The sequence below is a fragment of the Leptonotus elevatus genome, chromosome 4 (genome assembly GCF_054856555.1).
Source record: "Leptonotus elevatus isolate MCC_2025b chromosome 4, RoL_Lele_1.0, whole genome shotgun sequence".
NCBI classification, from domain to species: Eukaryota; Metazoa; Chordata; class Actinopteri; order Syngnathiformes; family Syngnathidae; genus Leptonotus; species Leptonotus elevatus.
In genome coordinates this window covers 24080171-24105376 of record NC_141242.1, presented here as the reverse complement: position 1 = coordinate 24105376, position 25206 = coordinate 24080171, and the positions used below count along the sequence as shown (strand labels likewise).

The 25206-nt window shown below is 36.7% G+C and overlaps 1 protein-coding gene across 4 annotated transcripts in view; it reads right to left on the bottom strand.

Annotated features, from left to right (window-relative positions):
• The window catches only part of ppp6r3 (protein phosphatase 6, regulatory subunit 3), a 36932-nt gene that overhangs the window by 8780 nt on the left and 2946 nt on the right, over nt 1-25206 (bottom strand). For 2 of the 4 annotated variants that reach the window (XM_086074935.1, XM_086074936.1), the window contains exons 3-19: nt 24052-24285; nt 21600-21786; nt 21377-21514; nt 21059-21124; nt 18593-18705; nt 17992-18105; nt 17399-17525; nt 17114-17266; nt 16649-16798; nt 14565-14629; nt 13385-13500; nt 11002-11087; nt 10071-10157; nt 6857-6954; nt 5046-5100; nt 2487-2617; nt 1003-1118 (exon numbers count right to left, since the gene is read on the bottom strand). In XM_086074935.1, the coding sequence (XP_085931061.1) occupies nt 1003-1118; nt 2487-2617; nt 5046-5100; nt 6857-6954; nt 10071-10157; nt 11002-11087; nt 13385-13500; nt 14565-14629; nt 16649-16798; nt 17114-17266; nt 17399-17525; nt 17992-18105; nt 18593-18705; nt 21059-21124; nt 21377-21514; nt 21600-21786; nt 24052-24278 (2029 nt within the window). In that variant the 5' untranslated portion in view covers nt 24279-24285. The remainder of the gene's footprint in view (nt 1-1002; nt 1119-2486; nt 2618-5045; nt 5101-6856; nt 6955-10070; nt 10158-11001; nt 11088-13384; nt 13501-14564; nt 14630-16648; nt 16799-17113; nt 17267-17398; nt 17526-17991; nt 18106-18592; nt 18706-21058; nt 21125-21376; nt 21515-21599; nt 21787-24051; nt 24286-25206) is intronic. The other 2 variants (XM_086074937.1, XM_086074938.1) reach the window with 2 other exon arrangements.

Here is a 25206-nt window from a genome sequence, read left to right as displayed (position 1 = left end):
CGGTATATTAAACAACATTTTTCATGAAAAGTGGGAAAGGTTCACAGATCAATTTCAATTGGGCGATCGTGGCAAAAAAGAATTATGATATTTTGATTGATGTTGAATTCACAGTGAATAAAAAAAGATTATTCATTTGATTTCAAAATTTTGTAGGTATTCAACTAACAAAACAACTATTCAAAGCTACCATTATACCCGCATGCCTATTCATCCCTTCATGTTGAACACTTTATTTTTAAACACTCTTTTGTCAAGTACAAAATGACCTTCTACATGTCATATGAAATCATTTTCATTCTGCTGCATTGCATCTTTGCGCACATTCAAACAGTAAATAAGCATCTACCTTATATCTTTATCTTATTTACTTTATCTTATTTAGTTGTTCTATTTTAAGTGTTGGGATTTACTGGGCTAACATGGAACCTCAAGTATCGTATTTCCTGCCATACCATGCCAAAAAATATTTAAATCCTTGAAAACTCAACTTTAAAGATAACTGGAAATAACATCCAGAAAATAAATTTGTAACAAAATGAAATGAGAATACAGTATACTAAAATAATACAAATAAAAAAACAACGATTAATAAAAATAATAAATGCCACGTGCACCTGTTGGCCTCTTGGGGGCAGTGTGGTGCCATGCAACCACATTATATAGTTATTTTTACTTACCCTCTCAACAACGTTTCTTAACAAGTTATGTCACATTAATAGTGAGCAAAGTTTTGAAATTATTTATGGACTAATCTTTTTTATATCACAAAAAACTGAATGTGAACAGGGGTGTCTGGACTTTTTATATCCACTGTATGCACATGTAATTTCTTAGTTGTTGTTTTTTTGTCGATTTCCAAAAATCTTTTTGTTTTCAACCTTATTGTGTGGTGTTTTTCTAGATGCCCAGATTATCATCATATCATCATTCAATAAAAAATTGTACATGATATATCTACACAGAGATACAAATTGAATACAAAAAAATTATGTTACCAACCTGTTTCAACTTCCATAAGGTCTTCAGAGCTAGGATTAGAAGCTTCAAATGCATCTTTCTTGGAATCGTCTTCCTCAGAGTCAGTGCTGTCCTCGCTGTCTGTGCTCCCGGCACTCCTAAGATGTTACGAGACGTGCTTAGGTTTCGAAGCGGGTATCGAGTAATGAAAAGGGCGCAACAAGAACACTGTTAAAACTTCTGGCAAACACCTGGCGAATGTTTGCGACCTACGAGAAATTTCACCTTCAGTGGGATACGGGCTTAAGATCTGCTGTGATGTAATTTTGAGAACATTTATTGTGCACACTTTTAAAGTCAAAATTTAGAGTCTGGACTATTTGTGAAAACAACCAAATAACATTACTGATATTATAAATATTTTATACTTTATATACTTTAACCTTTGTAGAACACTTTTCCTGGCTGATGTACAGCATGAGTGAACCATGATTCATTTGTGGTTTCGGTTCCGTTTAGCGAGTGTTAATTTCTCTCAAGAGTTCAGACACTTATTTGCCTGCTCTTTTGGTGTTCAGAATTGAATGTTCTCCGCTTTAACGCGGTTCCAATGAACGTCTGTGAGAAGTCTACTCCATCACCCAAACACTTAATTCCGGTGTTTAACAGGCCAACCATGTGAATGTTGGGTTAAGTTAAAAGTCAAAATTTTTTATAACTATATCGGACTGTATTATTTGGGACTAAATATACTAGAGGGAGTCCTCAAATTAAGGTGGAGTTCCGTTCCTACGCTGGCGATGTAACCTGAATTTCGACTTGAGTCGGATTTCCCCGTTAAAGTTGATATTTACAAAATACTTTGTGCAGCAAATTTAAAAAACATATTTGCACCACCCGGAAGAGCTGGAAACAATATTTTGTGCTTCCGCACGGACATTCATTAGTGACAGATCGGAGCTATATAAACACGGGAACGTGACACGCATGATGGCGAGCCGACCTGCTGATTAGACGTCTGTTGCTGGAGGTAACAACACAACTTTAAATAACTTTAAAATGGCCTGATTACTGTGGTAAATTAACAAAAAAGGAGGTGCTACGGACGAGGCACGGGCGCCATGAAGTTGAAATGACGTAGGTCGCGTACGACGTAACTCAAGTACTCCCTGTATAACACTGGCATCGGCCCGAAAAGTATCAATTTGGCAAATGTCCTTTAAAATACAAATTTAAAAATCTATACTTTTGTTCAGTGGGTGTCTTTTTTACAAATGTTTAAAATGGCTTGCTATCTTTTATGATGCAGTGGTAATGGTTGAACAAACATGTCGTTTTGGGGATTTCTTGAAAAGTGACGATTTTGGAGGTGCAAGGTTTTGGCCCGACGCCAGCGTTAAGCAAGTTGTTAATAGAGATGCTCATGCATGAATATGTTATGAACAATTATATGTGACAATAACATAAAACAGTTTAAGATGTGCAGTAGCTGAGCCCATGTCCAAATCCATGTGTACTTTTCTGACCTGGGGCGCCTCTGTGCTTCCGGTACAAAGGTGACATCTTTTTCATCCCAGATATCCTCTTCATCCGAACCAGGATCCTCAAACTGCTGGATTTTCTCCCTACAACGTGCTTCAAACATAGCTACTTTCACCTGGGGATATGGGATCATAGAATTAGAAAAACATTGTTCACTAATTATGTGTATTTATTACAAATCATGAGCTGAATGACATACAACTCTAAACTCAACGAGCAGAACTACTGGGAAGGTTATCATTACATTAACATATATTGTATCCTGTTTTTTTGTTTGTCAGTTTACATTCTTCTAAGAAAATATTCAAAATCAATATATTTCCAATTAACATCACTCCAACCTCTCTGGGTGCCAATTGAAATTGAGACATCGTAGTACAATTAATTTTTTTTCGTGACAATTATTTTAATACTTTTAATAACCTCAACAACAACAATGAAGAAGTATATCCATCCATCCATCTAGCCATCCATTACTGTTGTCAAATACATTTAAGAAAAATCTTTAATTTATATACACATACATTTTTAGTTTTTTTTTTAGCATGAACACAAACTTATTTTTTTGTTATAGTTTATCGCATACAAGGACCATGGATTATTTTAAAACTTCAACCTACAAAATCAATTCATTTTTACAGCAGCTCATTCATACATATGGGCAGATAGTACTGTATTTGAACAGTAACATATTTTGTGATATTGCCTTTTCCACCACCACAATGGTTTTAAAATGAAATAACCACAATGTGACTAAAATGTAGGTATTCACACATTTACCAGTTAGGTCTTACAGATATTTTATGCATTACATACAGACTTATACTGTAAAAAGTAAAACTTTTTTTTTTTAAATGACTTAAAAATCCACATTATAGCAGGGATTCACTGACTGTGCAGGTTTGATTGTAAATAGACTGCCATTTTTGAAACAGTATAATTTTCCTTAATACTATGTGATACATTCTCCTATGTTTTGATTTGTAATAGAATGTACAGCTGTGTTCCTGATATACTTATGATCAGTGATCTCAGCTTTACACACTATTTTTAAGCAGCAGTATTACATATACACGCCATACCAAAAATATTGGATCAAGGGCTAATTCCTTGTTTGATGGCTATGAGAGATCAATATTTTGTTTCCATATATTTAAGTGTGGATCAGATATACATCTGAGATTGAACCTTTTGCTTGAACACAGCCATTTATGCCAAACGTATTGGATAATGTGACAAACGGATGTATTTTGTTGACAAGGTGTGTCCTATTATATTGATTATTTACAAGCGATGAATGTCTACACCCAGTCTCAGGCCCTGTGCACACAAAAATACATTTCAGTGTATTTATTCACTGTTATTGACCATTTGGGCAGTTTGTCCACATGGACGCGGTGTTCAGGTGCCTGAAAATGATCGCTTTTATAAACGGGGCCCCAGAGTGGAGAGATCTCAATACGCCGCCGTTTGCATTTCAGTGTAGACAGCACATATGCGTATATTCCTTACATGATGCGTAGTTGTTGTGAAAAAAAATGTGCGGACCACCATCACTGACAACAGTGGAGGATAACTACAGGGTCAAATGAACCCACAACCTTGAAGCTTGTGTCCACTTGTGTCGGAACTTGTATCGTTCTGCTAATATCACGTAACCAGTTACGTTTGAGGCATCATTCATACGTCACAACGCGTATTGACGGCTACAAACTGTTTGCTAGCTGTCATTGGTTTGATAGGTTAATTAGGCGCTAACTTGTGTAATAAGCACCAAACTATTGAATGTGGGGGTTTTGTGCATTAGAAATGATGACCAGTGAAAAGCAACGTTCAAAAGTTTGGATCATTTTAATCTTACACCACCAAATAAGGTTTGTGCTTCCAGCATCGTAAGTGTCACGTGGACAATGCATATTTTCCAAAGCCAGACAAATGGTGAGCGTAAAGAGGAGCCACCTAAAACCATCAATTGTGGAGAAATTTGTATTTTTGAAAAACTAGTAAATACATCTGTGCCCTTTTCTGTTCACACATACTCTCTTTATACTAAAGATGCACACGTCCAACAAATGTACTTTGTTTATTAAAAATGGCAACATAATCTACAGTCTTAAATGTAATACATTGATATGTATCATATTTATGTTACCATTATTGCTAAAAGATAAGAGTGAGTGAATATTTCAGTCTTTAGTGACATAGGTTGCTTTGACTGCCCCTTCGTCCACTTGATGTCCCTAATGTTGCTTTCACTGAAGCACCAAAGCTCCGAATCTATTTAGGCACAATTTGAAGGGAAGACTTGACGCATCATGCTTTGCCCGCCTATTGCTACAGCTAACTGTGATGACCTGAAGCGAAGCTCCACCTTGACATCATGCCAAACAGACAAAACTTTCCTTCTGTGATTGTGTTGAATTACCGACCGTTGTTTCAACTACTCTTCTTGACTCTTTGATGAAGTAAAATTGATTGAATACAACTGGAAATGCACTTTGTCATCTACATTAATATTCAAGATGAATAATGAAGGTACTTACACTTTCATTTGTATTGAGTGAAAAACTGATGTCTGATATTCTGTCAAAGGGAATACTGCAATGTTAAAGGAAAAATGGGTTAGTTAAAAGCTCATTATGTATTATGTTCAATGTGTCTACGGAAACTAAAATATACAGTGAAATGCTTAAGGTTATGACCTCAGCATTTTCATATAGTAACAGTAAATGATCAGAGAAATAAAAGTTTGCATGATTATGCGAGAAAAAAAGTAATGATTTCAACAAAACTTAAATGGGGTGGCACAAAGAACAGACAAAATGTTATTGTAATGTTGATTTAAAAAAAATAAAAATAAAAAAGCAAGTCAAATTCATTTTGAAGATCCCTTGTCTTAATGAAAAAACTGTTGTTTTTCTCTCCACAAGCAGAATTACTCACCGTTTCCTTGTTGAATTTGAATCGCGAAAGGCGCTTCCTGCATTTTTATCTGGTAAAGATGTCCGTGCTTCCCCCCAATCAATCTGGCTTGCGAGGTTAGCGAAATCTACCTGTATTTATCCATCCCAGGGGGCGGCCATTTTGCCATTTCATAATCCACACACACACACAATATCAGACTACTGTATTTAGCCCATAAAGAACTTATTTTTTTTACTTTATTTTCCCTTTAAAGGTCCCAAGCCACTAACATTTTGTTTTTTGTTCTTAATCTTTGATGTTCTTTTATCGAGTTTTCAAGATAATTTAGGTTGTAAATGAGCAGGTTTTCCTTTTTCAAGCTATAGTCGTTATTGACGGGGGATTGGAGCTATGCCAGCCTCCAAGTTATTATTATAATACATGTTGTCTATTAAAATGCATATTGAAGAAAAAATTATATTGAAAAAAAACTGGGAAAAAAAGTAAAATATTAGAAAAGGAAAAGTTCTTAAAATCTACAAATATGCAAATCCACAGGTGTCAAATTGCGAGTACGCGGAGTCCAATGTATTTTGGTCGACCACAAATGTCTAAATGAGACGTTTTCTCAATAATCAAGAATATTCAATATGTAGTGGCCACTATGTCAATTGCGGTGTTGGCTCATCTGAAATTGTTCTTTTTGTCTCCATGATGACGCCTGACAACTTTACAGCCGCACAGCGAGCACCCTGAGATAGGTTGACCAGCTCGGAAGCCGTGGTCTCCGGTTAATTCTCAATTGTGCTCTGACTTCTTTTGTTAAATCCACCTTTCATGGAAACGCCGTGACAGATTACTATGACGAAGCCATCCTCAATGCAAGTGCCCAAACACAGTACAATACTGGTTCTGAAATCAGATCCGCTTGTTTTCGAGGCCTGTCGCCATCCAAATGCTACTGCACGCAAATGACAAACCGCAATATAGCATGCCTCAGGCTCATTTTCAACCCTGTTATTCACAAAATAATGGAAAAAATGACTTTGCTGGAATGGGACCTTTAACATGAACGAGAAACATTTATGGTGTATCAGACAAACAAGCATAGAAGTTATGATGGGTCTGAAGATGGAACCACAAACAAAATCAAAAGGATTCCTATAACACTAAAACCAGGTTAAATTAGGTGGGACAGCACACCATTGACTTCAAAGTGGTTCTGTACTGTCTGGATACGTTGAAATACATCAGACAGAAATTCTGGTAAATGTTTTGAATGACCACAAAGACTGACAGGCAGAACAAAATACAACAGTTTGTCAGCGTATAGGGTTATATTCGCATATGACAATAAGTTTGCCAGCTTTGCATTGTCTTCAGTGTCTTGTCCCATCAGTTTGATTCATTTATTTATTTATTTTTAAACATGTTCAGTGATTGTACTCACTCCAAAACATCATCTGGGTCAGCAAACTCTTCGTCATTGAAGCCAAACTGCTCAATAAAATTGGACGTCATTTGTTGCATCTGATAATCGGAAAACGCCTAGCAAAAGCCAAGACCAATATTGATTAATGATGTACTCTCTAGAGCAGGGGTCACCAACATGGTGCCCGACGGCCTGTTCTAAATGTAGCTCACCAGTGATTCGACATTGTGATTTCCTAGGAATTTTTTCCAAGTCATTATTTAAAATATTTCGAAATATTGCATTTATCTATTTTCTACATTATTAAATCACTCTTGACAATTGTGAAAAATTATTAACATGATCCAAATCTATCTATCATTCATAATGAAAAACAACAATTATATGTGACTGGAGCTAATTTGTCATCTCACAAATGTCTATTAAACTGGTAGCCTTCCGCATTCATCAGTACCCAAGTAGCTCTGAGTTAGAAAATGGTTGATAACCCCTGCTCTTGAGCCTACACAAAGCTAGCCAGTATTTACAGAATTTGATGACTGCACATAGGTCACACTATGTAACACAATAAGATGAGTCATATAACTGCATAATGGTGTCAAAATTATTTGGTAAAATGAAACTCATGTGCAGTTTGTGGAGGAACCGTATTAAATATGTGGACATTTAAAAACACTGCCCCTATTGACAGACATGTTTAGTGTCTAACTAATAATACAGTACTACAAGCTGAGTGAAGCTGCAGCCAGACGTTTACATAAACTCATAAATTTAATAAGTATCACGAGCAATGCCTGTATTGTGGCCATCTTTTGGGCATGGGTTGTTTAGAGTGAAGATTGGGCTGCTGTTAATAATTGGAATCATATTTCATTTTGGTGGTTGTGTGCTCAAAGCATCAGCAGGACGCATACCGATTTAACTTATTTCAATGTATTAATTAAAATGTAATCTAGCTTCAACTCGCACTGTTCAAAACGTTTGTGTTACACGCCACAGAGAGAACCAGATTGCAAGCATGCAAATAGAGACGTCAGGGGGAAAGGTTAGAGTTATGTTGCACCTCTTGAGCAGGGGGGCTTTGCTTAAAGGTGTATTCAAGGATCTTCTCGAAAAGTAGAAGCCAAACGTCCGTTTGTCACTTTTTAAAAAATGTGCATGTGGGAAACCATCCTACTAGCGCTCCTGCTCGTCTGGGGGAAACGCCTACACTCTAAAAATGGGGAGTGATAGTTACTTGAAAAAGCTTAGTAAAGGTTGATGCACTCAGAAGACTCAGAAGGAGTTTAACTAGAATTTCTGATGTGAAAAAAACTACTAGATTTTTTTCAAGAAAATCTCGACTGTGCAGGCTCATCTTTATCAGTCTCTGCAGTCGGCCTGACTTCATAGACGGATGTCCTCTTGCGGCTCTCAGCCATTTTCAAAGTATACGGTGAGATCGGTGGAGCTACAACGATGAATGGCTGAATCCGAGCTCAGCGGCTACATGCTACAAACACTCGAAGTGCGCATGCACAGCGAGGAACGAGCACGCACGACGCCGTTACCGCAGACTGATTGACGGGATTGAGAACCAATCGTTAAGATGATCCACCCGGAAGACGCAGCGACAAAAGATCCTTGAGTACAATTTTAAGGGCACCTAAAAGTAGTCAGGAAGCTGACTAACGTCTCTCCAACAACTAGTTGCCATTTTACACTCTGCCCACAGCAATTCTAAAGCCCAAGTCCTTACAGTTGAGCTGAATAAATGCCTCAGTAAATATTAGAAAAACATTTCATGTTGTGGTATATTCTCATCTTTTATCCACAACATTTAGTTCCCTGAAAACTTAAGGAGAGCAGCTTTGTTGCAAACAAAGTAATAGCACTAGTCCGTCTTGTGATTAAAAAAAACAAACAACTGATACATTTATTCAAACTCTCCCACTATACTGATTAATGACCAAACCAAACAAAGAACAAAGAATGTTAGTGCTTCTTTTGTTTCAATTTTATGATGGTAGGTGGATGGAGGAGAGTTTTGTGTTGAAGAGCAGAGACAAAGCTCTGTTGCAGCGTCATGCTAACTTTAACAAGCATTTTAAGAGGTAGATTGAATGTCAGACATTAAATAGCGGCAAATAGTTTTTATAATATTCAAGCAGTGGTCAAATTTGGCTGGAGGTTCTAGACAGAGATACTCAGGCCTTCAAATTAACTAATTCACTGCCATTGATGGCTATAGACGTAAAAAATTAATGTGAACTATTTCTATTAGTTTAACATTTTTTCATTTCATTTTTTTATGAAAACCTACAAAAAAATGTTTATTGTACATTTATAACATAAAATTTGTGATTAATCGTGAGTCAACTATTGAAGTCATGCGATTAATTACTATTAAGAATTTTAATCGTCTGACGCCCCTAATATTTTATTTAATTTTTAATTTTTTTAATTGTAATGAATCCCATGACTTCACTAGTTAACTAACGATTAATCATACATTTTATATATTTTCTAAATGTACAATACATTTTTTTCTAGGTTTTCATACTCTTGTTAACAAAAGTGGGAAAAAATGTTAAACTAATAGAAATAGTTCAAATTTATTTTTGACGTCTATAGCCGTCAATGGCAGTGAATGAGTTAAAAGGCCCCTTGTAACTAGTGTTGTTCCGATACCGATACTGGTATCGGCAGAAGCCCCGATACTGCATTAAAACAGTGGTATCGGTATCGGTGAGTACTAACAAGCAACATGCCGATACCATTCATTCTGACGCTAATACAGGACTTTGGATGCAGCATATTGTGTCTTGCTCATGCACGACATTCACTCATGTGTGACATGTTCACTGCATGCCGAACTAAGATATCCTTTTGGCCCTTGAATGCTCTAAACTAATGGCAGGACAGCATTTTCATGTTGAGAAAAAAAAAACTTAGGTATCGGTATGGTATCGGCATTGGCCGATACAGCAAAGCTGGGTATCGGAATCGGTATTGGGGGCCAAAAAACGGTATCGGAACAACACTACTTGTAACCTTTGACTTCAGAATATTTCCCTTAACGAGGTCCAGCCCAGCAGTCCTTCCCTGCTTTTCTGAGACTAATGTAACATTGAGTGTATGTTAACGTCTGACCACAACTGTAATATTGTTTGTTTTTGTGTGTGACAATATAATGTACATGCATGCATGCATTAAAGTTAATTGATTGTCAGCCTTAGAATGAGAACCTTACTTGTTGTAGAGACGAGTCATGTTGAAAGCTGCTGTCTTTAAAGTCAATCTCATCATCAGTAGAGGATTGGATCTGGTGTGTAGTCACCTGATGAGAATAAGTAATGACATTGATGAACAAGCTGTGTCCCATGTAAAATATGGCATCACCATTGGATGTAAAAAATTAAATCAAAAATTAAATCCACTTTACGTTTAATATTTGGACAGTGAATGCAAACGTTTGGTGATGACAATCAGTCACAGGCTTGATGCAGGTATGACAAGCTACAAATTTAATGTACAGCTACATTTTATATCTTATTCTCTTTAACTCTATTTCATCTGTCTAGCTGTTCCTGTACTTACACTCACCCAAAAAATGTGTTTTGTGTATTTGTTTTTCAAATAATGCAATCCCTTTAAGTTGTTTATTCAATCCAGACGTATTTACATCTGTATTTACATCCCATTTATGAAATTAATGATCCTCAAACGTTTTTTTTAAATGGTCACCTTACTACAGTTCTGGGCTCTTGTCTCATAATCATTCTTAGTTGTCAAACCCAAATTATTTCAGACTCCAGCAAAAATAAAAATAAAAATACAAAAACGAATTTGCCACACTGTCCCAAGACTTTTGGATGAGAGTGTATACTTTGGAAAGTGAGAACAACTGCTCAGAACAAGAGCCAATCGTCGTTACTTTATTTTGAATATCCAAATGCCGACAATGAACTTGATGCTTTGAGCTGATGATCAACAATAAATAGAAAATTTTGCTGAACTGAGTATCATGCATAGAGTAGTAATTTTGTCACTTCCGAAAATAGACAGAAATTCAACATAATGTCAACAACAACGCTACTTGAGTTTACAGCGATAACAACAGACAAAAGTGTTTGTGTGCTATTAGTTCAAAATTGCACCAAGTGTGCTCATTGATAACTCACCAGGTCAACAGTGTTTCTCTTGTTTGTGTCAGCCAGCTGCCCAGATATGAAGGCCTCCCATTTTTCTCTGTCCTCCACTTTTAGCTCTGTCACAAATATCGAGTTCATCTTCATAAAGTGTATTTTGCAGTTGAATATCACATACGTTCACACACACATATGCATACAGGTATACACAGCGCACAGAGAATGTGAGACTAATTTTGAGGTACAGTGCACAGAAAAAAGTGAATGATACAAAATATAATATTTTAGCTTCTATTTCCGTGTACTGTATTTTAAAAACCATCTAATACATACGTATTTTATTATTTTTAATTTTTTGTTGAGCAAAATGAATAAAGACTAAAGTAATTTATGGATTATAAGGCGCACCTGACTACAAGCCACACTTGATACATTTGGGGAATACTCAAGCTTGTTACACATATAAGCCGCATCCGACTGTAAGCCGCAGGTGTTTTAATGTTACCGCACCGGGTTCCCACTACTTTCTTTTCCATAATGAGGGCGCAAATTGTCTCGCTCTCGTTCTGTCTCTCCTAGTGTATTTGGGTTAGTTTTGCTCTGCCTGACGCTCTTGCGCGTCCTTTATAGTGCGCCCCCTTGTGAGCTGATGGATAAGCCGCACCTTTGTATTAGCCGCAGGGTCGAATGCAAGTAAGAAAAGTAGCGGCTTATAGTCCAGAAAGTAAGTAAGTAATTTGTTACAATTTTGCTGTGAATAACTGCATCAAGTCTGTGACTTATTGATTCACATCAGCAAATTTGGATGATTCTCTTGCAATACTATTCCAGGCTGTCACTTTCAGTTTTGAGAGTTACTTCAGCGAGTAAAAGGCATTCATTAGTGTGTTTATAAATGGAGAACCAATCTGTACTTTCAGCAGCTTGCTCTTCATATTCTTCTTGCTAATAAAGGTTTTGTGTCTTCTGTGAACAAGAGGCAATAGCTTTAACTCCTCGGTTGTTGCTTTAGTCACTAGCTGTTGTCTTAGGGTCTTTTACAGATTTCCAAATGTCAGTTGTTATTTCCCCTGGGTCTACCCGTTTCTTAGTACAAGCATGATTTCTTAGCCATTGCTTTTCATGTTCAGAATTTGATATCAAACCCAAATGTTTTCAATTTACAGCAAAAACAGAGGAATGGGCCTTACTCTTCCAACACTTTTGAAAGGGAGTGCATCTATACATACATAAGTCTAACTATTTTAAATATATATATTTTTTTGTTTCGAACATGCATAAAAAAAATTGTGAAGCAAAAACGTGGGGGGATGAGAAGAAAAAAGGAATTGAAGCAAACAAAAAATATTGTGATTCATCGTATGAAATGCCTTCTGTAGATCAACAAACAGTCCTATTGAGTCAGTAATTTCTCCAAATAAGTTCTGCTAAAGCTAAAGCTGTTGACCGGTTTGCTCTAAATCCATATTGACCGTCAGAGAGTAGTTTATATTTTTGTATGAATTTATGTAGTCTATTATTAAATCGTTTTTCTAAGGATTTTGGAGAATTGTGGAAGAGCGGAGACATACAAACAATGTTTAATAAAATTATTATATCACAATGTCATCATTTATGCCAGAACGGCCTGTTCTGGTGATGACCAAAGTAATTTTTTATCTTTCTTTAAAGGGATACTTGACTCTTGCGCCATTTTCAGCAATAAAAAGTTTGTATTTTGTTAAAAATTAATTAGATAACTACATTATTTTTTGTATAAAATTAATGCCTTTAAAAAAAAAAAATGCAACTTGCTGTCGACCGAGGATGACATCACCTGTGCTGAGGAAGTAGGAATTGACCAATCATGGCTCAGTTTGTGTGACCGAACCCAGAAAACAGGTGAGTCATGACTGTCCGTTACCTACTTCCTCAGCACAGGTGATGTCATCTTCAGTCGGCAGAAAGTGGAAAAAATAGTTTTAAAGGTATTAATTCTACATGAAAAATAATAAAGTTATCAAATTCATTCTGGACAAAATATTAACTTTTTACTGCTGAAAATGGCTCAATGAATCAAGTATCACTTTAATGTAAATACACTAACATATATAACCTCTTTAACCAACTTCATTATTTCTGATGTGAAAACAGTTGGTCATCCATCAACTTTTAAATTTGCCGAGGAAATCTTTGGAGGCTGAACGTAGTTCTTGATTAATTTCCAGTATCCATTAAGCTGGCTATAATTTGGATATAAGGCAAATTCTTATTCCAGTTTCAGGATGCTTGTGGTAGTACGATAGAGGTCGAAATGTGAATGTTTCAGAAGTAATTGGTTCCCGAAGCCCGGAATGCCAAAGGAGGTGTTTTTTTGTTTTTTTTGCCGGCTCGATGGAGTGGCGGCAAATAGAGACATAAACCCTGGTGTACTTACCAGAGATGAGCTGTTGTATCTGCAGTCCGTTAGGGCCTTTGTCACAGTTATGAAGTATTGAATTAGCTATTCTAGTAAGGTGACCCATGTAGCCTCGCCGCCGACCACCTTCTACCCTGCAAAAGAAAATGGCATCAATAAATCTTGGGCAAACAGAGAACCCAAAAAGTAAACCATCCTTTGACCTTTCATGTGTTATATTTACCATTCGTTTGATCGTTTTCTCGTGTTTTAAGATTTGTACTCTCGAGTGCCCAGAAAGCTGCCTCACTGCCTGCATGGAGTCCTACCACGACCATGTAAGATCATAAGAAGCCCTCTCATATGCCCAAAAAAAACAATACCAGTTGAAGCACATTAGCAACTCAAGGAGCTTTTTCTCCATCTCCATCCTGCACCAAAAACGACCTCCTTATTTATCAATGCTGACGTGACATATCAGTATCCTCATCTCCCTCAACATCTCTCTGCTGTTTTTCTATGCCCCGAGCACTACCACCAGGGTTCTCACCTGCTCCTAGCCCTGGCGGCATATCACACCCACCCTCATTACCCTTCACTGGGCTCTCATCAAGTTCACGGCCGGACTTTTGTTGGCTTCCTGTCGCCTTCCTGCCTCACTCCTACTGGCTTCACCTGTCCTCCATTTTAACACACAAAACAATTTCCATGACTTTCCCTTTGCAATGAAAATGAAGGCACACATCGAGAATCCCACTCTGAACTCTTTTAAGGGAACTAGGGAAATTAGTATTGCGAGGAATAGCAATATCTTATTCTTCACACAATAAGAGTAAAGGAAATTTGAAATCAAAATCAAAAAGTGAAGTAGAAAAGATTTTCCAGAAAGTCTGTTCAGTAAATTCATGATGAAAATAGCAACCCCATCAAGTTAATATCTGGTAATAACAGTGGTTCTCAACCCCGGTCGTCAAGTATCCCTATCTAGCCTGTTTGCCATGTCTCCCTCAGCCAACACAGCTGAGGATCGTTATCAGGCTTCATGCAGAGCTGGCTGATTAGCTGATCGTTTGAAACACCTGTATTGGCTGCTGGAGACATAGAAAACAGGCTGGATAGGGGTACTCGAGGACCGGGCTTAAGAAAAAGCAAGAAATAAATATTGCACGTAATACTCCAAATAAATAAAAAATAAATAAATAATAAAAACAATACTTACTGCTCCTTCTCATTAGTGTTCCAAGCGTCAATTATTCTCTGTATGAAATTGCAATTTTGAAACAACTGTTGGAGAGAATTACAAAAAAAGTTAACTTCTAAATTCATCCAAAATATAATTATGTATTGAACACCTTTAGTTAGATTTGTGAAATGAAATGGGAATTGGTTTGGTTTTAAAGGAAATAAAACACAAAACCCCACAAGCAGAATTTATCATCAGACTCTGCTTAAAGGGATAGCGTGTAGAGATGATTTTTCAATGTTCATTCAGTCATAAAAAAAACCCCACATTATTAATTTTAATAATATATAGTCCTATCACATCAACATAAATTTTTGTATAGGCCTATAATCTAGGTCTAGTAAATCGCTAATAATATTGCATAGGTTGTGCCACACCTTAAAGGAGGCCGACATGTTTTGCCGTCACCTTCCTGCTAGAGAAGAACTTTGTGTACATAGTAAGTGGTGTTAGGCTTGCCAAGTGTGGTCTCTCTGAGACACCGCAGTGCACATGCTTCAAAATCCGCGTGCTACAAACTTAGGTCATTGCATTTTATTCACCACCAGAGGTAATGTATACAGTTCACTCCTTGCGATTAATCTATTCAACTGAAGTATAATTCGGAAAGCTTAATCACTTTTCAATAATTAAATATTAATCATCTACAGTACGTAATACATGTAAATCACCTTGTAAGTATAAATGGCAAACACTTAACAACAAATAGAACAGATCTGTGTTAAACACATTTCATTTCTGATAAGAACACATTTCATTGTGGCCTATAACCTGCACAATTCATTTGAAAGTAAAAAGTACAAATAACTTAAGGCACCAACGTACTTACCTTTCAGTGTATATATTTTGCAAATACAAAAATGGAATAATTAACCCCAAATAAAGTGCTTTCTTTTTCTTTTTTTTACTCAGCTGCAACCTTAAGGAAACTATAGTTTGCAGAGAGATAAGTGATAATCAAAAAGCAAAGGCTGGGTTCTGGTGTAAAGCTATGTTGTGATTATATGACTTCTATGCTGCCATTTTATACTTTAATTGTGCAACTTGAGTACTAAAATGTCTCACTTTAAACCGTGTGGTGTACTCTTAGCCAAACACAATAAAACAGCGCAAAAAAACATACAAATAAACAAAGTAAATATATTCAAGATAAAAACGGGGAAAATAGGAAAACGGAGTATCTAACAAATGTTGGATGCTCTTTCAAATATGAATAATGTATAATAGTGACTTGGGCCCAAAACATTTAAATGTCTGGTACTACAGAAAGCTGAAGCTGAAATGGAATTTCATCTTTACGCATGACAACGATCCCTTGTAGGCCTATATGTAAAATTCCATTACATGAAAATAGAAGTTTAGGAAAGTGCCCGCTAGAATAAAACCTTAATTCAAATTAGAAATGCAGCGGTGACCTGAAGAAAGGTACACACAAGTGAGGCCTTCAAAAGAAGTGCCATGTTAACAGACTCCTACCCAAAATAGACGAAAAGCTGAATCAAACAATGTCACAACATGCATAAGCTATATTTAGGATGTGCACACATCAACCATCTTATTGTTGCGCCATGCCACTAAGAGATTTGTTTCCTTTTAAAATTATTATATGACACATGGGAAAGAGGAATTTAAAAATGTATTTTCTGGTCTAATTTTTACATCAGAAAATGAAGATGTTTTTCAACATGGGTTTGCTCACTTATTACTACCTACAGAATATTTTCTTTATACTAATTTTGCCAATGCCCTTCACAATTCTGTACATTAACAAATAGGTATAAAAAAAAGGAAATCTGAAGAGACAGTAAGGCTTAGAAACACATCAATTTAAAAATAAAATACAATAATAAATTTAGCATGGGTCAGGGTAATTTCTTTTGTATGCATCACCAAACCAAATACCAAATACCACCTATGAGTTGCAAAGTTCAGAGTTGAGGAGGCACTCTAGAGACTATTTGTAAACAAGCAATTCAAACTATTCATAATCTGTCCCATTTAAGGCCATATCACACATTCCCACAAGACAGTAGCCCGGTGTAAATGTATTTTAATCTTACATGTCTGACGAGGATGCTCTCTCTGGCATTTTCCTTTTCTGAATCGAGCTGGACTTCAGAGGTGAAAGGAGGCATGACCAAAATCACAGCTGTACAGATTTCCACCTGTATGTGAAGGAAGTTGTTCCAGATGTATCTGAAATACATATCCTATGGAAAAAAATAACAGTGCTATCGTTATTACCCAGTATTTGTTTTTCTCTTGATATCCTAAAACATTTAACTGTGCATGATTAAGTAACATTCCTAACTGTCATTCAAATGTTAAAAAAAAATTAAAATAAATAAAAAAGGCTTCTGTCCCCTTTCTGGGAATCTGACGACAACTTGATACACCTTAAGACCCCCAACAGGCCATTGATGAACCAGATGGCAGACCAAATAAGGACTGTGACAGTTTACTTTAAAGTGGGGTCAAGGGATTATTAATCAGATTTGAAGTTACGTTGAAATTGTAATACTCACAAGTATTACTCCCAAGGTGTTCAGGTGAATGAGCTCTTGACTGATGCAGGGAGTGTTGGTTTGCAACAGACTGACCACTAGTCTGACCACATGGAGCCTCGTGTTACCCACAGGAGGATCAAGCACCCCCCACGTTGTCCTCATCATGTCATTCTGTTTGAGAAAATTCACAAAATAGGACATTTTTCAATCAGTCTCACTAACATTCACAGCCGTGAACAATTTTGAGTTCTGAATTAAGCTAAAATTAGCATAAACTACAATTCTGTCTCTATTCAAATGAACCTTTGGGGGATCCAGCAGTAGTTGATGAAAGTCTTTGAGTCGTGGTCTCACAGCTTCCAAGATGCTATGGTTGACTGAGAATGAAGGGTTGGACATTCGAGGGGAGCATTCCATATGGCCCTCAAACCTTGAAGAGAGACACCCATATCATTCTCAGTGCAGCTGGGCAATATGGCTTTCAATTTATAGCAGAGTTAACAAACATGTTAGCGTCAAAGTCAGTAGCATTTTGTAGAAGCATGTATTTTTTTTTTTTTTTTTATAATTTCTCCATCAGATATCAGGGGGCTTTTGCTCATTTGGTTGGCTGCCACAGGTATTCTGTAACTACTAAAACACTTAACATCAATTTCACACTTCTGATTTTGATATAATGTAATTGTGATGTAATGTTTAAACTTAAACTGACTTTGTATCAAAAGTAGCAGTAGCCCAAAAGAAAAGTGGGGAGTTGCAAGACAGCTTCACCTCACTTTTAAAATACTTACATGGAACTTGTTTTTTTTTTTTGTTTTTTTTACAATGTCTCCAATTAATCTATATGAAATGTCTACATTGAAATAGAAAAGGATGGGAAAGATCACAGGACATACGCTGGTCGTCTTGTCTCAAACAATGTAAGTAGGATCTGGATAACGCTGACAATAGCAGATTCTTTCTTCTCCTTATCGAAGATATGAGACAGCAGCTTCTCCACTGTGGTCTGCCTGAAGACAGAAATGAAGATCCATTACATTTATCACTCCACAGAAATTCTTATAAATGTTTAATTTACTGTCTAACACACTGCTGGAATTTTGGCCAACTCCTTTTTTGCCAACTGCTCCAGGTCTCTCAGTTTTACCAATAATTTTGACTATTTCATTTTTGGAGTTCTGTGTCCAATGGTCAGATTTGGCTTTTTTCCTCAGTTTTTTCTGTGTGTTGTTCCAATACAAACAAAAGAACTAAAGGCGAATAGCAAAGAAAATGTAAATGAGACAATTTTCTGGTAGCAGTGGTCCATTATCTGACAGAAGCACAGGGGTGCCAATGTTTTTGGCCATGGCTGTACTTGATGTGGCTACACCAAGATTATTAACAAAAACAAACAACTTTTCGTTTTGATTGATGAGACAGTGTCATTGATCTAACACGTTTGCTAAGCACTATGTATTTATTTAAAAAGACAACAACAAAAAAACACACACATACTTTTCAAGTGTAGCCAGTAATGGGTCTGGCTGGGGGCACCCCTGGACCTGGAACATCTGGTCTCTGCTCAGTCTGATGATCTCACACAGTGACTGAGAGGCATTGGAGTGTCTCTGTGTGAATAGTACATTTTATAGGAAATACTACTACTACTACTACTTCTAATACCAATAATAAATTATCACATTTTGTCATGCCATACACTAAAATAAATAAATAAATAACTGTGCCCCTAAAATTTCAGGGTAGGGACCACTGAGACCCAAGACAGTAAAAAAAAAAAAAAAAAAAAAAAAAAAAAAAGGTAGAGCCCTTCATTTGAATACACTACAACGACAAGATTTTATGCCCAAATTGATTGTTACTGTTTTGGGGGATTTTGTGCAAATATTCTCCTCCTATTTTGAATTTGCTAGACGCAACATGTTCAATAAATAAATAAATAATTAAAAATGTAATGACAACAAAAGACTGCGAAAGTTATGGAATGCTTAAAAAACACACACACACACTGACACTAACAGGAAGCAAATGAAGTATTCAGCACTCAGGACAAACTGAACATGACAAAAAGCAGGCTCACAGGCTCCCAAAGTAAAGAGTGTTATACGAGTTAAGCAGAGTTGTGATGGGTGGAAGACAGAAAAAAAAAATCGAACTTGGCATTGCAACAACAAAAGCATTGGTCATCAAAAACATAAAAACTGAAAAAAGCTAGCAGTCGAAACATAAAAATACAAACATTTGGCCATGTTACAATTTTGTCATAAGATTTTTGCACTTATTAGCATTAGAACAGACTGTTTAATTGCATATTAACTGGAGCTTTCTTGCTGTAATTTGCTTATACTGTATTTATTTATATCACCAATGTCATGTCGCAGAATTTACAAACCATTCAAAAACTCTTGCAGTTACTAGTTTATTACATTTTTATTAAAAGAAGCAAAGTAGGTTCACTTGAAAACATGTCAACAGAATGTTGCATTTGCATTGACACTAGGGATATACCGAATTTTCGGCCAATGATAATGTTCGACCGAAAATGGCCAAAATTTTGGGCATTCGGCCGAAATAAAATTAAAGCCGAAAGAATACAGTCGAAATAGGATGTTGTGGTGACTAAAGCAAATAAAAACGCTGTAAACAAGCGTCTGTTTGAATTAACAGACGCTGATAAAAATTATACCAATATTTACTATCATTGCTTTTATTATAATTGAAATGCGTCCACACCGCAGACAGGTTGGCTAATGCTACATTAAACACCGAACCGGGTAAGCACACCAAACGTGGAGGTGAGTGTCCGCCTCACTACTCGCTGGCGTTTCACCATGTGAGTACCGGCAGCTTCATTGCGGTTGGTAAAAGAGAGCGCTGCCGAGTACTGCAAAACAGTTCAGTCACTCTTTCGCCTGCAGCGCCTTCCTTTTTTTCTTTGATTCAAGCTCCTCGAGCCCTTCCACTTTTTCACTGGCATTCCGGTGGCCGTGCTAAATACTTTTGCTAATGCTAGTAGTTCAACAGTTTTAAACAAGTAAACACTTACCACTATCTCCGGGTGACTACAGACCTGAACCGGACACGTGTGTGACTTTGCAGTCTGTCCCCAGAGCAGATAAGCTTTATTTATTTATTTTTAAACGTTGGTGAATATGTGAATGTGTGGATTTTAAGTGTGCCGCACCGTGTCCCGCTCCAAATACAAACACATCATCCGAGTCGCACACAACCGTGCCCGCCCGTGCGAACTACATTGACTATAAAGTGCAATCGCACCGCCAGAAAATGCTCACCCGGTTCGGTGTTTAATGTAGCATTGGCCAACATGTCTGCGGTGTGGACGCATTTCAATTTATATTGTGCTTTGTTAGAATGTCAGTGATAAATCAATATTTTATAATAATATTATAATTGTAATTAAATATAATAAAAGCAACGATAGTAAAAATTGCTATAATTTTTGTCAGCGTTTTTCATTTTCAGTTTGGCCCCAAATTTTAATTTCGGTCCATCCCTAATTGACACCAAAGTGAATGTTTCCCAGTGTGAAGGCGGCAAAGTACGGAGCCCCTAAGGTGAGATGGCAGGGGGAAAGAAAATACTTTGCATTCCAAATCCCTTGCAAAGATTGCGAAATAACGCAAACGTTCTTTGTAAGAGGACGCTTTTTAAATTTTTTATAAACGAGTTCATGTGCTTCTGGGTCATCTTCTGTGTGACCAAAAGCGACGAGGATGGAGCGTGTACAGCAGTGGGAACGTTTTCCGGAAGCAACGAGGATAGAGCGTGTAGAGCAACTGCACACGCTCCATCCTCGTCGCTGATGATGACCCGGAAGTACATCAACTCGTTTAAAAACTCGTTTAAAAAAAAACATCTGCGTTATCTTGCGAAGGAACGCAAACATTTTTGCTACTTTTGCGAGGCTCCGTATCAAAGAAATATTGTGGTGAAAGAACTTACATCCTCATCCTGAGATGGTTGTACCATGTCCACAAGCCTCTGAATTATATTCTCCTGATTCAGCCACTGAAGCGAGAGAAGAAAAAATAGGGTGAACAAAGTATTCTGTGACCTATAAGCAAATATAGGGGGTCTTCGGTTTACAGAGCTGTGGTTGTTGTTGATCATGTGCGGCACAAATACAGGTATGACTGCCTGTGGTGACTCGCATATAACAGGTGGTCTATCAGCACACACACTACTATTTATCAGGTCTAGTTTCATTTACGTGAACACAGGAAGAATCAAGAATAATTCCTGGACAATCCTACTACCCACATTAAGGACATCCTGTCGCAACAGTTGTGGTTCAATGCAGGTGAGCATTCTGAGAAGCAGGTCCATGATGGCTGATGTCCCGATGTGTTTGATCATCAGGTCTACAAAGTCCTCCCTCTTCCGGAGGAACTCCACTATCTAAGCAAATAAACACATCACATTGTTCTGGTATGCCCTAACGCTCTGTCCATCCACCCATCCCATCATTTTCCCGAATGCTCACCTGTTCAGGTTTGCGTCCTATAAGAATAGACAAGACCTTAGAGAAGAAGCTGGCCAGAAGTGGATTAAGAGGTGACTCATTCTGGAGAAAGCTATACAATTTCATCAGCAGTTTTTCATCTTCCACTAATCTGTCATTAATTTGGCTCACATCTGACGTAAGCAGCTCACATGATATGTTGGGATACCTGTATTAAAAAAAATATAATAATAAAAATCAGGCAAAATTATTAAAACAGACATGTTGAAGATACATTTTGACAGAGTCTGAGGCATGCCCTGAAAACATGTAGCCAAGGCAAAGGTATGGACTATGTAGTAAGGTTTAGAATGATTGCCAACAAAAATATATATGACTTGATGGCTATTCAACTTCAAGCCTGTCACGATGAAATGTAGAGCAGTGAATAAAATATCTTACATAAATGAAAACTGTAAATAAAATACTCAGGCTTGTTTGAAAACTATAAATAAAGTAGACTAAGGCTTTGTTCCCAGAAATTGCACTGAAACAAATGTTAACACATACAACCACACATCTTTAGTGGCAGAGTAAAATGAGATGTCTTATCTCCTTCAGAATGTCCTCTTTCACATGGTCGCACAAGGCTGGAATAGCTTTTTGTCAAATCTTTGTGCGTGTTTTTTTAGGCAATTCGTAGTGCGTATCTGCAACATTTCTTTAAACGCTGTTTTCTCAACAATATTGAAGGGCCGCATCTCTTTTGCTATGAAGTGAGTAACACTATAGAGAGGTTGTGGTTGCAAGCTGTCGAGAAATGGATGGCCCTCCATGTCCTGTTGTGTTATTTTGTTCTCCGTTGAAGAAAATGAGTGGCATAGTTCGATTAATTAGAGATAGACCGATTATCGGCGGGGCCGATTATCAGCGCCAATATTCAGCATTTTGATGAATATCAGCATCGGCCATTTTGAAGAATCATACAGCCGATAATAGATCCATGTTAAAAAAAATAATCAGGGAACTAATAATATTTAAATTTTCATAGATGCTTCTGACCCTGGGAACTCTCTGCGCCTTTTGTCTTTGTTTGAAATTAAAACTAAGAGAAGTAAAATTTCAAGGCTTCAGATATTTTGACATTTCAAAAAACTTTATTTACAGTAACAAACAATAAGGAGCTATACTTAAGTTTTTTTATTTAACTTTGGAAGACATGTTACTGCCCCTGGAAGATCACTGAACTTTTTGTTAGATTTGTAAAACAAAAATGTCTATCTAAGATTTTTTTTTTTTACTTCCATATTTTATGAACCCAAAATGTTGTTCAATAAACATATGCTTTAAAAAAAATAAGAGCTGGAGTTAGTATTTAAAAAATGTTTGATGGCAATATTTTCCCTCTGAGTGAAAATGAATATCGCCACTCAATATCGGTTATCGGCGTCCTTGACTACTAATAATCGGTAACGGCCCTGAAAAAAACATATTCTCTATCTCTAATTTTAATGGACTTTGAGGTTTGTTGTATAGTGATTTTCTTCATCTTGGCTTGAATCAAAAATGTTCCCTAGTCGCCACAGCATTTGGGTTTGGAATCATTCCATGTGTGCATGCAACTTCTTTTTTTATATGCCAGTCATCAGAAAACTGTCAAAGTTGGTGGCATAAGTAAACAAATGGTAATTCATTAAGACAGGAGAAAACTATCGTGTGACCACTTGTTCTCAAACAATGAGTAGATATAGTAATTTTTGTGACAGGCCTATTCAAGTTAAAGCAAAAAAAAAAAAAAAAAATCTATATTTTTTGAAATTACATTACAACAAATTGAAAGCGGACCAGCCAGTGTATATGCAAGTTGCTTCTCTAAGAACATTTAATTGAGAGGTAAAATGAAAAGTAAAAATAAATTATCATCCATACTTTCTATTGTTTGCACTTGGGCTGGGCTAGTCTAAATAAAGAAAAAAAACATTTTTTAATCCAATTTTAATTGATTTTGCCCTTTTTAATAAAAACAAAAAAATGACAATGACAATTTTTTTTTGTCAAAGCCTAGCAGAAAGTGGTCCTTTAAACACAACCCTTAAAATATTTTAAGAAAATATTTTTAAATTTTGACAATTCAGCATCAATAAACTATTCCCTGAGAAGGAAATGTGTAACAAAATGTTACTATAACATTTTAAATTATATGGTCACTAAACATAAAATGAAAAAAAGGTCCTACTTCCAAACAATTTCACTTTTGTCCCTGAAAATATTAACACAATCCTGCATATAGTACATGCCAGGTAGGTTGCCATGTTTCAGTAAACCTTTTGTTAAGCAAAGGCACAGTCAAAGGAAAAGCTGCTAAGGGGGAAGAATTATAATATATTAATTTATTTTTATGAATAAGAAAAAAAATAAGAAAAGAAAAGAAAATTCTAATAACTCAATGAAATTGATTAATTGCCCAGCCTTAGTTTACGCAAAACAGTCTTACTTGTATTTAATGTTTTCCTCAACATCAGCACTCGGTTCCTGCGTGATGAAGGTGACGAGATCCTCCATGCACTCTGGTCTCAGGAGGAAGTCAACCAGTTTGTGGTTTTGGGCTTTGCACTCTTGCAGAACATCCTCCTCATCCATGATGTCTGTTAGTCTTACATCATCCCTCTCTAGCAGAGTGTCAATGTGAGATGTGGCGTGGAGGTCAAATTTCCAAAACATTTTTGCCCTACAAAAGAGAGACATTTATAGGTGTTTCACATTGCTCAGCAGAAAGCCAGCCGCCATTCCACGTCACTACGCACTGAATGCGTTGCGACGTAAATAACAATGGCGGTGTACGTCCAAATAAAGTTTATACAAAATGTATTAAACTTGAAATGATTTTGGAAAATTAATTGCATAATTATGATAGTAAAAACCAAATAATTCATATAGAGCAGACTTGTCATTACAGTCAGGGTTCCTTTTAAGCTTTGACTTAACCCATTTTGGGCCAAGAGCACATTACCGCGTTTCTACCACTAGAGCTGGGAGCGCTCTAGCGCTCTACTACCTTTATAGCCGGGAGAGCGGATACATCATTTTGTTTTGACCAATTCTCCGTCTCTTAGCCGATAAAATGCATCCAAATATACACACATAACTGACGTAAGGGTGAAGTGGGCCTCGTAGCGTGTCCTGGAGTTTTCGAGTATTCGAGCATTCATGGCTGACACTGTTTCGCGGGAGTTGTGAAATAAATGACTGTGATGACGCGCTGAGTACTTTGAACCAACGGAACCAGTCGACAGTGATTCGATACCGATTAATCCCGATACGAATCTATAAATTGATTATTGCGATTTTTTTTTTTTACTCAAAATTTGAAAATACTAATCAGTAAACATGTACATGTACACTGTAAGATTTGTATGCAAATGTCTTTATTTATCTGAAAATTCAGGCTTATAACTGAGCCACTGCATTTACCAAACAGGTTGCAGTCTGTTTCATGTTTGAACAGCACTGAAATAAAATATTAAGGCTTAATGTACCATTAATATAACATTCTTCCATGCTTAATGTGTGAATCGTAACCCTAAGTAAGACATTTTGTTGTTGTTGTTGTTTAAAAATTGAATCGATACGAGAATTGTGTGCTGTAATA